Source organism: Myxocyprinus asiaticus, chromosome 36 (genome assembly GCF_019703515.2).
Source record: "Myxocyprinus asiaticus isolate MX2 ecotype Aquarium Trade chromosome 36, UBuf_Myxa_2, whole genome shotgun sequence".
Classification (NCBI taxonomy): domain Eukaryota; kingdom Metazoa; phylum Chordata; class Actinopteri; order Cypriniformes; family Catostomidae; genus Myxocyprinus; species Myxocyprinus asiaticus.
Window position 1 is genome coordinate 31,007,034 of NC_059379.1, and position 16,425 is coordinate 31,023,458.

Genomic DNA, 16,425 nt, shown 5'->3' on the forward strand with positions numbered 1-16,425 from the left:
TAGTTTAGTTTAGTCCATGTTCATGTTTTGTTTTGTAGTCAGGGTTATTGGTGTTCACGTTTGTAAATAAACTGTACTTGGGTTCTTCATCTTCACGTCTTCGTCATCATTGCCAGTTCCAGCATACATTACAGAATACTTGACCAACCATGAACCCAGCAGTTTTACTTCTGCGCCTATGTCAGGGGAATCGTCCCCTGGAGGACTATGTTGAGGACCTCTGCGGTCTAGCCAGCCAGGTGGACTTTAATGAGGTTGCCCTCAAAGACTGTTTTAGATTTGGATTGAATGAGTCCATTTCTTTTTTGATGCCTGACGGTCGCAGTTGCCTCAGCCTGGCTCAATATATCGACCTCGCCCTACGGTTCATTGGTTCCCCGTTCACTGTAGGGGAGGCGGATGCCGAGCCAGAGTTCCACGTCATGGCCGCCGCCGAGCCAGAGTTCCACGTCATGGCCGCCGCCGAGCCAGAGGTCCACGTCATGGCCGCCGCCGAGCCAGAGGTTCACGTCATGGCCGCCGCCGAGCCAGAGTTCCACGACATGGCCGCCGCCGAGCCAGAGTTCCACGTCATGGCCGCCGCCGAGCCAGAGGTTCACGTCATGGCCTCCACCGAGCCAGAGTTCCACGTCATGGCCGCCGCCGAGCCAGAGTTCCACATCATGGCCGCCGCCGAGCCAGAGTTCCACGACATGGCCGCCGCCGAGCCAGAGTTCCACGACATGGCCGCCGCCGAGCCAGAGTTCCACGTCATGGCCGCCGCCGAGCCAGAGTTCCACATCATGTCCGCCGCCGAGCCAGAGTTCTTTTGTTGTTTCAGAGTATTTGTTGTTGTTAAGAGTGATTTTCGACTACACTTAATGCATGTCTGTTTTGATTCACAAAAAAGAATCGGTTCATTAGAATCACTTGTTTGTCAGACTTCACTGGTTGCTCTGTCTGTTTTGATTCACTAAAAAGAATCAGTCATAATTTAGTTGTGAATCGGAATACAAGCGCTGGATGTTGTTGTGTTCTGCCCACGAGGACAAACTTATTTGAAAGACAAGTTTCTTTGCCATTATTTTGCAGTATATGATCTTTTTATTTCACCAACATTCAATTCAGACTGCAAATGGACATTCACAACTCCGGAAAAATGTATGTTACAACTAGTGCAGGCAGCCAAATTCTGCCATGTTTCACAACGACATCAAGCCGGCTGTTTTCCTGGTGAATACAGAAACGCTGGAGATCAAAGTAATAGACTTTGTGATGTCCAGTTCGTGAACAAATCGTTCTTTTGAACCGGTTCTTTTTAGTAAACGAGTTGAACTAGTTCACCAAATTGGACTGAATCATTTGAAACAGTTCACGTCTCGAGTCAACACTGATCCACAAGTTACTCTATCTTAACCTGTCTCTCGGATGTGCTTGACATTCCAAATCGAAATGAGGTGATAACCGGGAGTAATATGATCCTAAAACTGGTGATATCTGCTTTTGCCATCTCTTCTTTGCAATGAACCACTCCAACTAGTTCACAAATCATACTGAACGCTCCGGTCACAACAGTTCTTGAGTTAACAGTACAATGAGTCGCTCGCAGCAGTTCTCAAGTCAACAGTACACTGAACTGAGAATTGCCTCTTTCGGAGGTGTCCGACATACTGAGAACCGATGAGCTGCTGACATTGAGCATGTGTGTGATTAAGGGGCAAAATGTATGTTTCAGGTGTATTTTGCTGAACAATAGAGAGTGTAACAAATAAAACATACTAGAAATATGTTTATGACTTGATTGAATTACTGTTTTATCAACGTATGAAGATGATCCAATCTACAGCTCTCGAGTAAACAGTACATTGAGTCGTTCGCAGCAGTTCTCGAGTCAACAGTACACTGATCCGAGGACAGCAGCTCTCGCATCAGCGGTACATTGAGTCGTTCGCAGCAGTTCTTGAGTCAACAGTACACTGATCTGAGGACAGCAGCTCTTGCATCAGTGGTACATTGAGTCGATCACAGCAGTTTGCAAGTCACCTTCCCATGATGGGAAGTCCAATTCTTTTCCACGAACTTGTTCTTTCAGACGGTTCGTTTCAATGAACTGGTTAAAAAAACTGATTCACCAGTTAATTTACGTAATCACGTTATAATGTCACTTTATATATAACACTAATATGCCGGCATCGTAGAATACACACACAAACACATTCAATAAAGCCATATGTAAGGGCATATTGCTGATTATAACATATTATTTAATTAAGTTACAATAATAAGGGTGTTTATTGTCATCAGTGTTTCATTCAGTGATCTTACAATACATCCTACATTAAAGTTTTGCACATGCATGTTCTACACATGTTTAAAGCATAAAACGTGATTAAACTAGTCTTAATCAACTCACCCTTTTTACAGAAACCATGATCCAGCTCATCACAACTTCAGTTATAGTCTGCATGCACAATACTCAATAGTAAAATTTGTTTACACCTCTCAACTGAAACGTTTCGCCCCCTCATTCAAGTACTCGGTTCATGCATGCTCATCAGCTGCTCACTGATCAGCAGTTCTCATTGTTATGTCCAAAAGAGGCGATTCTCAGTTCAGTGTACTGGTGATTCGCAAACTGCTGTGATCGACTCAATGTTCCATTGTTTTTCATGGAACTTGAATGATGAATGAATGACAGATACCAGGAATGGAGATCTGTTCTTTTATATTTCCCAAGATAAATTCTGTGAAGACATACAGTATAAGGCAATTTCAGTGTAATATATGGTGAGATGAAAGGCCCTATGTGGCATGCTATTCAATAATGAATTTCAATAATACATGACTGTAGAGCCGAGGAGGGCGGGGCCGGGCTGGAATGACGCACGCCCGGTCCCCAATCAGCCTGATGGGGCGCGCGAGGGATAAAGGCGGCCGGGGACGACGGTTCGAAAGAGAGAGAATTACAAGCAGCTGTACTGTGTGTGTGTTTATGGTTGTGTGTTTTTGTTTAAGTTTATTATTAAACTATTATTTATATTCTCAAGCCGGTTCTCGCCTCTTCCTTTCCACTGAACCCCCTTACAATGACTTAGGTTAAAGTAAATAAATATACTTTGTTTTTAAATCTTAATAAATAAATAAAGAAGTTTACTTTTTAGTCCTTAAATTCATATTATTAAATTATAATTTTATGTCAAACACAAAATAATCTTCATGAATTAAATCATATCTCAATTTTTAGACAAATATGAAATGTATATATTGAATTAAATCTATTTTAAACATATACAGACTCTAAATAAACCCCAAATTTACCTGTAAAGACATATAAGTCACTTTTAGATGATAACAGCACATAATACGTTCAAATAACAAAATACATTTAACCCACAAATACTCCTCGGGTCATTTTTGACCCATTTTCATTTTGTTTCTTTAATAAAAATGGCATCCTTTGTCTGAGTGGTACAAGATTTGGTGACTTTTCCTCCATTTGCTATCTGAAAATGCAAAAAAAAAAAATAAAAATAAAAAATCTGGACTTGATTGGATAAATCTAAGTGGTCATTAAAAACAAAGAAAACAAACAACAACAAAAAAAGTGACACTTGTCTTGTTCGTGTCATAATTGACCCGCTATAGGAAATTAATGGAAAATACTAAAATACAGAGATTGGTTTTTATTTGTCAAATAAAAATCAATAAATCAGACACAATGCAGAACACAACCACACATAAATGAAGGGGTGAGACTATAAAACATCCACAATGCAGAAAACACATGCCTGCATGTGCGCGCGCACGCACACACACACACACACGTTGGTGCAGCTAACATTATGAGGACTCTCCATAGACATAATGATTTTTATACTGTACGAACTATAGATTCTATCACCTAAATCTAACCCTACCCCTAAACCTAACCCTCACAAAAAACTTTCTGCATTTTTACATTTTCAATAAAACATCATTTAGTATGTTTTTTAAGCGATTTGAATTATGGGGACACTAGATATGTCCTCATAAACCAAATTTATAGCATAATAACCTTGTAATTACCAGTTTGTAACCAGAAAAAAGTGTCCTCGTAAACCACCCAAACCTGCCCACACACACACACACACACACACACACAGGTTTGTTTGACTATATTAATGATCTCTCATGTAATTCCATTGATTTCCTATCAGTCTAATGATAGTTTCTATTTCCAAGTTCTACCCCTAAACCTAACCCTAACCATCACACAAATGTGCACATCACTAGATTTGAAGATCAACATCACATGACCCATTTAAGAGGTTTTTATTTATTTATTTATTTTTGGTATTTTTGAAATGTGAGGACATTTGGCCCTCATAAGGGTAGACAAACCTGTAAACACATACCAAACATACCCTACACGTGACAGGCCACTGCGAGATGGGTGCTATCTGCTTCCTGCGGTGGGATCCACGCCGGGGCCGGGCCGAAGCAGCGGGCTGCGGCGGAGCCGGTGCAATCACCACAGGGGGACACTTTTGGCGATGAGTAGACAGGGTGCGGGATCTTGAGCCGCGCCGGGGCAGGATATGTCGGCTAGCATCTGTCTACTGCCCCACCATCGAGAACTGCTGGGCAAAGTCCTCGACATGTCGCTGAATAGGCCCGCATGGGAAATGTGGGCAGCAAGGAACCGTGTCTTGTCAGGCCTTGGACAGGGGCTTTGGGCACCCGTGCCAGGTGGCGGCGCTCTGCGGGCATAGGTGCACCGCGAGCGCCTTTATCCACCGGGGGATTGCTGAATAGCCCTTGGCCATCCCACCATTGAGGGTAGTGAGGGCGGAGAAGATGAAAAGAATGGGACCGGGCAGTAAAAAGTGCCTCCCGCGACCTTGTCAGCTCTTCATGCACTTCCAGGAAGAAAGGAACGGGGGTGGGGCGTGGCTTTGAGCGGCGCCGCGAGCCCAGGAACCAATCACCGAGCCGCGAGGGTTCAGGGAGAGCAGAGGGTTCCACTCTAGCCGACGCTCGCGGCTGCCCGGGAAAGCATGTCGTCATCTCCGCGTCAGCCTGTAAGAGGGCAATCGTCCCCGAAGGGAGGAGCCCAGCTGAGGCTTCCGACTGGACAAGCCCACTCTCCGATGCTGCTCATCATTTTCGCGGGCTCCGAATAAGAAGTCGAACTCGCTGTGAGACGAGCTGGTGGACTCATCCGGAAGCCCGATCGGGGCAGACGAGCGTGCTGGGGAATGGGAGGTCCGCGGGGGGATACCCGGTGGAGACGGTCCCATTGGGGTCCCCAAATCGTCCCCAGTGCTAGCCACGATGGCCTCATACCCGTGGGTAAAAGGACCGAGACGGGGAGCCTCTGGGGTGGCTTGCTTTCTTACGAAGGCGAGCCGCGACCGCAATGTTGCCATGGACATATCCTCGCAATGAGAACATGACCATCCACGAACGCTGTCTCCGCGTGAGCAGTGCCCAGACACGAAAGACAGTGATCATGACCGTCAGAAGGCGAGAGATAACGAGCGCAACCAGGAATAACACACAATCGGAAAAGCATCTTTAGAAAGACGCGTCTTTAAAAAGACGTTTCGTGTGTGCCGCTCTTTTAGAGAAATATGCTCTTTTAGAGAAATATACTCTTTTATTTCTGCCGAAGCACCCAGGGGCATTCTCTGCAGTGCACCAGTGCAGAGGAGGGAGAAGCCGCTGAAATGCGCCATCAGATCCAGCAGAGGTGAATGAACAGTAGTGGGAATTCAGCTCAGTGAGCATGACCGTTCAGCTCCGAAGAGAAAATCTGAACCTGAATGAGTGAATGAGTTTGTGCTTAAGCTAAAGGTTTGCTATTAGTGCATCGTCCCAACAACCCCAACAGAATTGTTTCAGAAGTTGTCGGTCAGCTTCATCAGCAGGAATACCACCTCTTTTCATCACTTTAAGAAGGTTTGTGTGCAAACGTTGCAAGTACAAGGAAGGCTTTTCACCTGCGTTTTGCAGCGTATTCAGGAACTTAGTGAAAAGGTCATCACCGTCTTCTGCGGTGTCGAAAGCTGAGTCCAAGATATCAAGGTAAGCAACAGGCAAGGCTTTTGCACCTAATTGCTTGACAATTTCTGATGTTGGTGGCAGTAGGCTGTCTAACATCTTCCTAGACCGATGTAAGTCAGAAAGCGAAGGGTCTTGATGAATTTACTCTACACTGTTCCGCCAGGTGTCGTAATCAATTTCACGGCTAGGCCCAGATGACAACACATAGCTGAGTAGCTGAGAGCCATGTGTGGCTTGTCTATGGCAAGCCATGGGAAATATCAACTTGTGCTTGACATTTGGTTTATACTTGGAAAAACACGTAGGCAGGTGTGGCAGTCCACATCTCAGCCTGTTCAACAATGCCATCGGTTGGTCTTGTTGTTGTAGCATCTTCTTTAAATTACTATTGCATGATTAGTGAAACTGTCACTGCAGCAGCAAATTACATATGGCACTGTGGCCATTTTTCACGTACTTTTCTCTCCTCACAACTGCAGTGCCCTGACACACCCTTAAGTAGCTTAAGGTAAGTGAAATTTTGGCATTGTAAAATCCTATTACTGATATATTTAGGATTATTTGTGAATATAAAGTAATTTAATTCTCAAAGTAGTCTTTGTTTTGAAGGAAATAATTATGTAATATTTCCTTAGTTTAGTACCTAGGATCAAAAGTTTTTGGCATAAATGATATGTGTAGGGTTATTCAGGTTATTTAAAATATGCATTTTATATTACTCTCTGAAATAATGTCTGAAATGTTTCTAATTATATGTTATACTTGTGTGAAATTTTTTTTCTTATTTTTCCTGACAATTTGTAAGTAAAAAGATATGGCCCATGGGTGTGATTCTACAAAAAAAAAAAAATGCACACATTATTAGACTATAGACATTTCTGATGTGACTTACAAACATTAATACACTTTTCATGTGTAATTTTTAACATTATTTTAAATGGAAAATTTAAATGATTGTAAATACATGCATTAGACAATTTTAATCACTTCCAATGATACTACCAACATCAACACACTTCTGTAATGTTTAAAATGCTGTTTTTACTTCAAATAAAAAAAATATTGTAATTTAATTTTTTTATGGTTATTGATTGATTTACTCTGCAGTAAATTGAAGCATAAAGTAGGCTTAGTGTTCTTCTGGTTCAATTCTTGGAGTATACTGGCATTTAGTCTATCAGCCACATAAGGGTCTTCATCAGGCCTCAACAGAAAATAGCCAAAAAAGAATTGCGTAAGGCCCATGTATGGCCCACATTAACTTTTCTCATTTTGGGTCTTTACTGGTGCAGTTATGGCACTGTTTTGGTTCAGTTAGAGCTAATAAGATATGTACCAGATTTGGGCCGTTATTCACTTTCTGACCTGGGCTGCATTTCAGCTGTTTATTTTAGCCAAAGCTGTGCCAAAGGAAATTTGTTCACTGGGCCACCAAATGTTTAATATTTCATCCAATAAAAGCATTTGGACAGAAGATGAAGATGTCATATTTCTCATATAAAGGTCACAAATTCAGGGTATTTCTGTGTGTCTACCCACCCAGTAAAATGCGAGATAAGCCCGTAACAAAAAAGGAAACAGATAAATAATTGAAAATGCATAAGATATAAGAAAATTATACATTGATCATGTGACTACACTATGAGTACTAAAACAAAACTACTCTTTAAAACAAAAGCTAAACTGACAGCAAATGAGGATCTAAACATACTGTATAAGAGACTTAGAACATCAACAGAATAAGTAAAAGTTGAAATCCAGGGTTATTTTAAAAACTGTATTTGTGGGAAGTTAGAGGACATCTTAAAAGATGAACTGGAAAGAAAATTAAACATTTTGAAAATGTAAGCCGTTGAGGGAAAAACTGGCTTTTAATATAATCCATCAGATTTGAAATCCCAAGACAACACAATTAATTTATATCTGGTATAAACCTGAACCCCCTTTACATCGACAACACAATATGAAACTGTGGTAAATTATGAAAGAAATTTTTACATATTGTATATGTAATTGGACGACTACATATGTTATAAGATCTTTGTTGGCTACATTTATGAATGTGTTTACATATGAAATGAGAACAGTATTGCAATAAGCAACAGAAAATATGAGATTGAATTTTGTTTTGAAGAAGATCTTGCAGAGGTTGTTCTTGATGTAGATGCAGTTGATGTCGGAAGAGGAGGTAGGCCAGAGCAAGAGTAAGTATTGTCAGAATCAGCTCCAGTGGAGATAAACTGGACAAAACCTGGAGGATCGCTGCATACATGGGAGGAGATCCATTCCTGATAGCGTGATACTCTGGTGTAGACTCCAGGGAGATTAGGTCGAGCGCAGCCTTTCCCAAAGCTAACAATACCTGACTGGATCCATACAGTGTTCTGTCTGTTCACCATTGGACCCCCTGAATCTCCCTAGGAATACATACAGTATCACAAATAGTGTATTGGCTACGCTATATTGTAACATAGTATATTCACATTTTAAGTCACTGCCAAACATCTGCCAAGATGTCAGAGGTTCTAAAAAAAGGTAATATCATGAAGGTTCAAACTTTCATTGATCTTTTGAGAAAAACAATTTGAAGCAATTTGAAACACACTATAATGTACTGTATACAGTAACTTTCAGAACTCAAAACTTCCTCCCCATTTCAAAAAGCCAATTAATTAATTATTATCTAAGCTGCAAAAAAAAAACTACTTTTTCTGAAGTTACGTAATTTGAATGAATGAAGTGGAGGTTAGGAAAAGAAAATAAAATCATTAAAAATGTGTGGTAAATGTATATTGTATTATTACACTGAACATCAGTATATAAACAGAGAGCTTCTATACCTGACATGAGTCCTTGCCTCCTTCCAGTAGACCAGCACAGATCATGTTGTCTGTGATTGTTCCAACTTCATAGAGGCAGTTACACTGTCTGTTACCAATTACTGGAACCTCCACTTCCTGTAGAATATTAGGGGATAGGGACTCTGTAGGAAAGACATGATAAATGCATAGATTTAATATTGAGTGGTTATAAATTTATATTGAAGGTTTGTGGGATTAGTACCTTGTAAATTAGTAATCATTGCAGAAAATATTAATAATGTTCTCAGAATTGTATACACAGGATATATTAAACAACATATGTTGCTGAAAATATAAACACAAATGTGCTATCTAAAACTGTTTGATGTTCAGTAAACAAAGCTAGTGCTTAATGTACCTACATCATATAGAGCAATCACAACCTAAAAAGCTCAACACCCTTTCACTTACAAATATAGTATTAAGTAGGAAAATAAAGTCAAACTGAACAGTGAGCATAGTGTTAAAAGACTCTGCTTTCTTAATACACCAAGAAGATACTCTGAGAAGCTGAAAAACAAGTTTTCAGCTAACGACCCTGCATCAGTGTGGAGTGGCATGAAACAACTCACAAATTACAGGAATCCTACCCCCAACCCTGTAGGGAACCAACAACTGGCTGACAACCTGAATTTGTTCATATTTGAAAAGGCCCAATCTCACACCCCACACCCACTCTGACCTTCACTTCACACAAACACCAACACCTCCTGCAACCCCCCTCCTCCCCACTCCTGCTACTCAACCTGCACTTAAGATCTGTGAAGATGATGTGAGTCGCGTCTTTCAGACCCAGATGGCGTCTCACCAGCTCGTCTTCGATCCTATGCTAACCAGCTGGCCCCCATCTTCACACAGATCTTCAATAGATCACTGGAGCAGTGTGAAATCCCATGCTGCTTCAAACACTCAATCATTATTCCTTTCCCAAAGAAACCAAAAATCACAGGACTTCATGACTACAGACCTGTCGCCCTGTTGTCTGTGGTCATGAAATCATTTGAGAGACTGCTGTTGGCCCACCTGAAGAACATCACTGGACAATTTCTAGATCCCCTTCAATTTGCGTATCGAGCAAGCAGGTCTGTGGATGATGCAGTCAACATTGGATTGCATCATATCCTGCAACATCTGGACAGACCAGGGACATATGCAAGGATCCTTTTTGTGGACTTCTGTTCAGCTTTCAACACCATCATCCCAGCTATACTCCAGAATAAATTACACCAAATCTCTGTTCCCATGTTTATCTGTCAGTGGATTACCAGCTTTCTGACGGACAGGCAGCAGCTTGTGAGACAGGGGAAACTCACTTCTAGCACCTGTACAATCAACATTGGTGCCCCCCAGGGATGTGTGCTCTCCCCACTACTCTTCTCCCTCTACACCAATGACTGCATCACCAAGGACCTCTCTGTCAAGCTCCTGAAGTTTGCAGACAACACCACTGTCATCGGCCTCATCCGAGATGACGATGAGTCTGCATACAGAAGGGAGGTTGAACAGCTGGCTGTCTGGTGCAGTCAAAACAACCTTGAGCTGAACACACTCAAAACGGTGGAGATCATTGTGGACTTTAGGAGAAACACCCCAACACTGACCCCCCTCACCATTCTAAACAGCACTGTGGCAGCAATGGAGTCATTCAGGTTCCTGGGCACTACCATCTCACAGGACCTGAAGTGGCAGACCCACATTAACTCCATTGTGAAAAAGGCCCAGCAGAGGTTGTACTTCCTTCGCCAGCTGAGGAAATTCAATCTGCCACAGGTGCTGCTGATACAGTTCTACTCAGCGGTCATCGAGTCTGTCCTCTGCACTTCAATAACTGTCTGGTTTGGTTCAGCTACGAAATCAGACATCAGAAGACTACAAAGGACAGTTTGGACTGCTGAGAGGATTATTGGTTGCCCCCTGCCCCCCCTTCAAGAACTATACACTTCCAGAGTGAGGAAAAAGGCTGGAAAAATCACTCTGGACCCCACTCATCCTGCCCACTACCTTTTTGAACTGTTGCCTTCTGGCTGACGCTTCAGAACTCTGAGCACCAGAACCGTCAGGCACAGGAACAGTTTTTTCCCTCAGGCTATCCATCTCATGAACAGTTAAATTGCCCCATTGAGCAATAACTATGTGCAATACACAGTTTAGTCTTTCTTATATTTATCCAACACACCCAACCTCTTCTGCCATTTCATTCCTCTAAATAGAAAATAAAATAAAATTTTGCACTGTACATAACAGGTTTGTATTTGCACTGTACATAACAGATTGTATTAGATTTGCACTACCCATGTGTATGTGTGTATGTATGTATGTGTGTGTCTGTACGTATGTGTATAATTAGTTTTATTTTGTATTTTGTATTATTATCTATGTCTTGCTGCTGTTTTTGTATTGTTGTACACTGGAAGCTCCTGTCACCAAGACAAATTCCTTGTATGTGTAAGCATACTTGGCAATAAAGCTCATTCTGATTCTGATCCTGGTCTTATTGTGAACAATTTATCAGTGCACATTTTTCAAAATAAAATATAAAATGTTTTTGTTTTTCGTAATCTTTTATTAATTTAATTACTTAATCTGCCTCTGAAACAACTTTTCATTTCAGACAACATCACCAAGCACTGTTATTTTTCAAATCCTCCCCTTCTACAACCTGTCATATAGAGACCACTTTTCATGAGTCAATCAATGCCCGTTGACTAAAAAAATCTGTCAGAGTTTTTTTTTGCTTTAATGTTATATTTTGGCCACTAGAGGCCCTCATTGTGTTTCATTTCAGTTTCCCGCCATTTTATCATGTGTTATTGTTTTCACATGTGCCTCGTTCTGGGCTGTGTATTTAAGTTGATCACTTCCTTTTGTTTCTTTGCTTGGTTATTGATGTTCCTAGCCAGTTGCTGCTGTAAGTCTGCTCTAGTTCTAAGTACTAAACCTCGAAAGCCTTTTGGATTGTTTTTTCCCTGTGTTTATTTTTGCTGTTTTTTGGTGTTTTTTCCCTGAGTTCTTTGGAGATTATTTTTTCCTCCTTTTTGGACTAAAGATTTTTCTGTTTTGTAGTTGTCAGTAAGAAGTTGCTTTTTATACCCTTTTTCTATCGTTAATAAACTCTGAGTTCATTTAAGATTGCGTCTGACTATCTGGTTTAGCTTCCTTCTGTGGCTCAGTGGTTGAACTTAAGACTCTTGTACCAGAGACCCAAGATCAAATCCTAGCTGTGACAAAATCTATAAAAAAAAAAAAAAAAAACACCCCATTTTCTTGTTGCATACCATTTCACTTGGAAATATTTTACATTACAAGTAACATGGGCTGTGAATGTTGTTTCATCTCAGACTAAAGGTAACACTATAAGGTTACATTTGTTAACATTAGTAAATGCATTAGGTCTCATGAGCTAACAACGAACAATATATATATTTTTTTTTTTAAAGCATTTATAAGTCTTTGTTAATGTTAGTAAATAAAAATACAGTTGTTTATTGTTAGTTCATAGTGCATAAACTAATGTTAACACATGCAACTTTTGGTTTTAAAAAGGTATTACTATATGTTGAAATTAACATTAACCAAGATTAAATAAATGCTGTAAAAGTACTGTTCGTTGTTAGTTCATGTTAATTATGCGGATTAAGTTAAGTAATGTTTACAAATGGAACCTTATTGTAAAGTGTTACAGAACTAAAAAGTGAAACACATAATTGTTTATATCAATGAAAATTCTCACCACCTTCAGCAGTGACTCCCCATCCAGTGATCCAGCTCTCTGTGCCACTGTGGAACACACTGTTATCGGCTGCCAGACACACAGGTCTGATGAAGTCAGTGAAGGTGACAGAAGAGCTCAGTTTGAGCAGAGCGATATCATTGTCATTTGTATTAGGGTCATAACTGGGATGTTTGATGATCAACTTCACACTTCTGGACACCTCATTGGGGTTGCTGCCTTGCTGGGTCTGTTGCCCCAAAACCACGGTCAATATAATTTTGGGAAAACTGAGGAAGATAAAAAAAATAGACAAATTAAGAATGTAATTTAATTTATATCAGATAAACATAATGTAATACTTTAAAATTATGTCTGTGCATTTATTCTGACTGCATGCAGAAAGGAACTTGTTAAATTGAAACCAGATGTAATCAAGTTTGAATATTCAATATACAGTATGATGATACTGAAGTAAAATATTATTTACAAGTAGACCGATTATGTAAGTACTACATACTAGGGTTGCTCCGATACCAAGATTTTGGTTTCGGGACGATACCAGCCCTGGTACCTCGGTATCAATATTAACTCGAAACTCGAAACTTTTTTTAATGAAATTACACAGAAAATTGCTTGTTTAAAAGAACTGCATAAAGTCTTACAGATACAAATTATGCCTTTTCTGTTTAAATTTTTCTGGATTCTATGTTAAATGTTTAAAAAAAAATTCTCCCCTTTTTCTCTCCAATTTGGAAGTCCTCGTGGTGTAGTGACTCCGCATCTGAGACCATCAGTCCACGCATCTTATCACGCGGCTTGTTGAGTGTGTTAATGTGGAGACATAGCACACGTGGAGGCTTCACGCTATTCTCCACGGCATCCACCCACAACATGCCCTACTGAGAGCAAACCACATTATAGCAACCACGAGGTGGTTACCCCATGTGACTCTAACCTCCCGAGCAACCAGGCCAATTTGGTTGCTTAGGAGTCCTGGCTGGAATCACTCAGCATGCCCTGGATTCGAACTCATGACTTCAGGGGTGGTAGTCAGCCTCTTTACACACTGAGCTATCCAGGCCCCTTAAATGTTTTAATTAAAATTTATGATCAAATTATGTTTAATCAAATTCATTATTTTTGGTAAAAAAGATGCACAACAGAGCTTTATATTATTAATGAAAACATTAAATGAAAACAATTTCAAAAGGCTGCCATGGCTGAATCACAACATGCTGATATTCAGTACACTTGCTTATGTGATATTGCTTACAGATAATAATACTAATAATATAACCATTTAATATTATTGTTACTATGAGTATTATTGCGACTGCTTTGAATATTACACTTTTACACAGTAGTAATATTTTTCTGTCGTAATGTCTTCAATTTCATTGAAGTTGAACAGAGCTCTCATTTAGTGGGACTTTTATTTTGAAAGATCTTTGAAGTTCTACCTTTTTGTGAAGCGTTCGTTATATCAAGCTACCTGCGACTCACAAGCTGAAATCTCCAAGCTGCAATGGAGAAAGAGTTCATTTGAGAGTTCACAGCCGATTATACACTCAACACACTGATCTGTGGCTCTACAGATGGATACTATTGGACACACTGCATGAAAATCAAGCATTCATAGTGTGTGTTGTGTTCGTGTGCGTGCCTGTGTGTGTGTGTGTGTATGTTCGTGTGCATGCCTGTGTGTGTTGCGTGTGTGTGTATGTGTGTGAAGGAGATGACGGCAGAGCGGAGCCTCTTATTCATACTGTGGCAAGCAGGGCATGTGACAGTATATTATTTCATTAAAGGACATCTTTCTGCTGTTTAATGATCATACTTGGCCATATAGAGGCACTTTTTAAAAATATTTTCAAATGATCTTTGATTTCATCTCAAAACTCTCACATTACATTACATTTTGCTAATGGCAGCATACTTTAATACGGTACCGAAATTAACAACAAGATGATATCGTACCATTTAAAACATTTTGGTATCGCGATATATCGTTAGTACCGGTATACCGTGCAACCCTACTACAGACACATATTCTATGTCTAAATGTAGTTCTCATTTTTATATGCCACACTTGTCAGACTTTAGAAGTGTGTTAAACATGTAAGGATGTGTATTAATGTGTATCAACCTATTATACTGTATGTCCATCATAATCACACAGGCATACTGAACGTGACGGTGTGACATCACAATAATTTAATCTATGCATTTGCTCATGCAACTACTAAAGTAATTATGTTGAGAAATCCCTTAAGAAATGAAAAAGATTTACCCAACACAGTGGGCAGCACACAGCACCCAGTCTTTGTTGATTAGAGAAGCTCCACAGATATGTCTGCCAAACTGACGAAGGCTAGCCTGCCAGGGCCAACGTCCAGCTGATGCATTTTGACCTCCTACTATCCTCGTGCCAGTGGCAACTGGACTTTTTCCACACACTATGGCACTTGAAGGGTTTTCTTTAAAAAGGAAATTGGTAACATTTTATAATAAGGGTACATGAATAATCATGAATTAATACATGAATTAATACTTCATTAAGCATGAATTAATGATGAGATAAGGAATGGACTAATCAAGAACTAATGATGAGCTAACCTTAACTACATCTGGAGTAAAATTAATTAATGTGGAATAACAGCCCCCTTAACTACATGTTAGTACATGTTTGGTAGTTAATGCATTAATTAACATTTGGGAATAATCTAAATTAAGGCTTTGTCATAAAGAATTGAATCTTGAATTAAATGTGCATATGTAATATTATCATAATTTAATTATTTTATACATTTCGCCATCTGCAGCTGCAGTCGCAGCAAACATCATTGGGTGATGCAGGATTATTTCCATTTTTTTTAGATGGACATAAATATGTAGAAAAACATATTGCCACCAATAATTTTAACAACCAGTTAAGCGTAAATTTTCCGTCCATTTCACAATATAGGCTGCAGCACTCGTTATCCAGATGAAATAGGAAAGAGTGTCCTGTTATTTTCTTTTTGCCAGGTTTTATTTTATAAATATTCGTCATTATTTTTCATGGTTACTTTGTTTCATAAAAACTCAAACTCAAAATTATGATGATGATTTTTATTATCATCAGCATCAACATCATCATAATTTTTGTTAATACTTTTTTTTTTTACGGACATTTGTGAATGTAAACATTAAATTATTTGTTGCGTGAAATTCATTCAAAGCAAGTGCAAACAGTTTGCTTCATTTCTGTCAGGAACTACAGTATGTGGAGAAATTTCTGGTAGGACAATTATAAACGGCACACTCTAAAGGTGTTGGCTGCAGGCCCTGCGTTCCAAATGGAATAAATCCACCTCTGAAGGGCACTTCAAAGGGGAAACGTTCGTAGCTGCTATGTTGAAGGGTCTTTCCAAACCGAAGGGCTCATAAATAGCTGCTCCAAAGGGCCTTTCAAAAAAGGGCGTTTCCATAGGGTTCAACTGATGGACACTTCACTGCCAAACGGACTGGAACAGGACCATACATCATAAATCTACAGGTTTGTTGTAAATTAACCCACCTGCACCTCTAAACACACTCTGGTTCTATAAACAAAAAGGCACTGGTTTAAAGGCTTTTAATTATTATAAAGAACTTTTAAAACATTTAAACCCCTGGCTTTCTGTTTGAAACTGGCTTTTGTTTGTGTTATTTTCCTGTAAATTCAGTTGATCTGTTATTCTAATAAAGGAGTTGAAATAAAAGAAATATACACAGTGGCATTTTATTAATAATTGAACATGTACTGGTTCATTGTTTGGTTCATATTTTTTAAATAAATAAATATTT

At 39.7% G+C, this 16,425-nt stretch overlaps 1 protein-coding gene across 1 annotated transcript; it reads right to left on the bottom strand.

Moving 5' to 3' along the window:
- Positions 1-8,016: 8,016 nt before the first annotated feature.
- On the bottom strand, positions 8,017-15,438 carry LOC127427211 (testisin-like). Its single transcript, XM_051674679.1, has 5 exons — positions 15,411-15,438; positions 14,888-15,074; positions 12,616-12,884; positions 8,865-9,007; positions 8,017-8,441 (listed from the first exon to the last, which is right to left on the bottom strand). Exons 1-5 carry the CDS (start codon positions 15,436-15,438, stop codon positions 8,091-8,093), a joined length of 978 nt encoding a protein of 325 aa, XP_051530639.1. The 3' UTR covers positions 8,017-8,090.
- Positions 15,439-16,425: the final 987 nt, after the last annotated feature.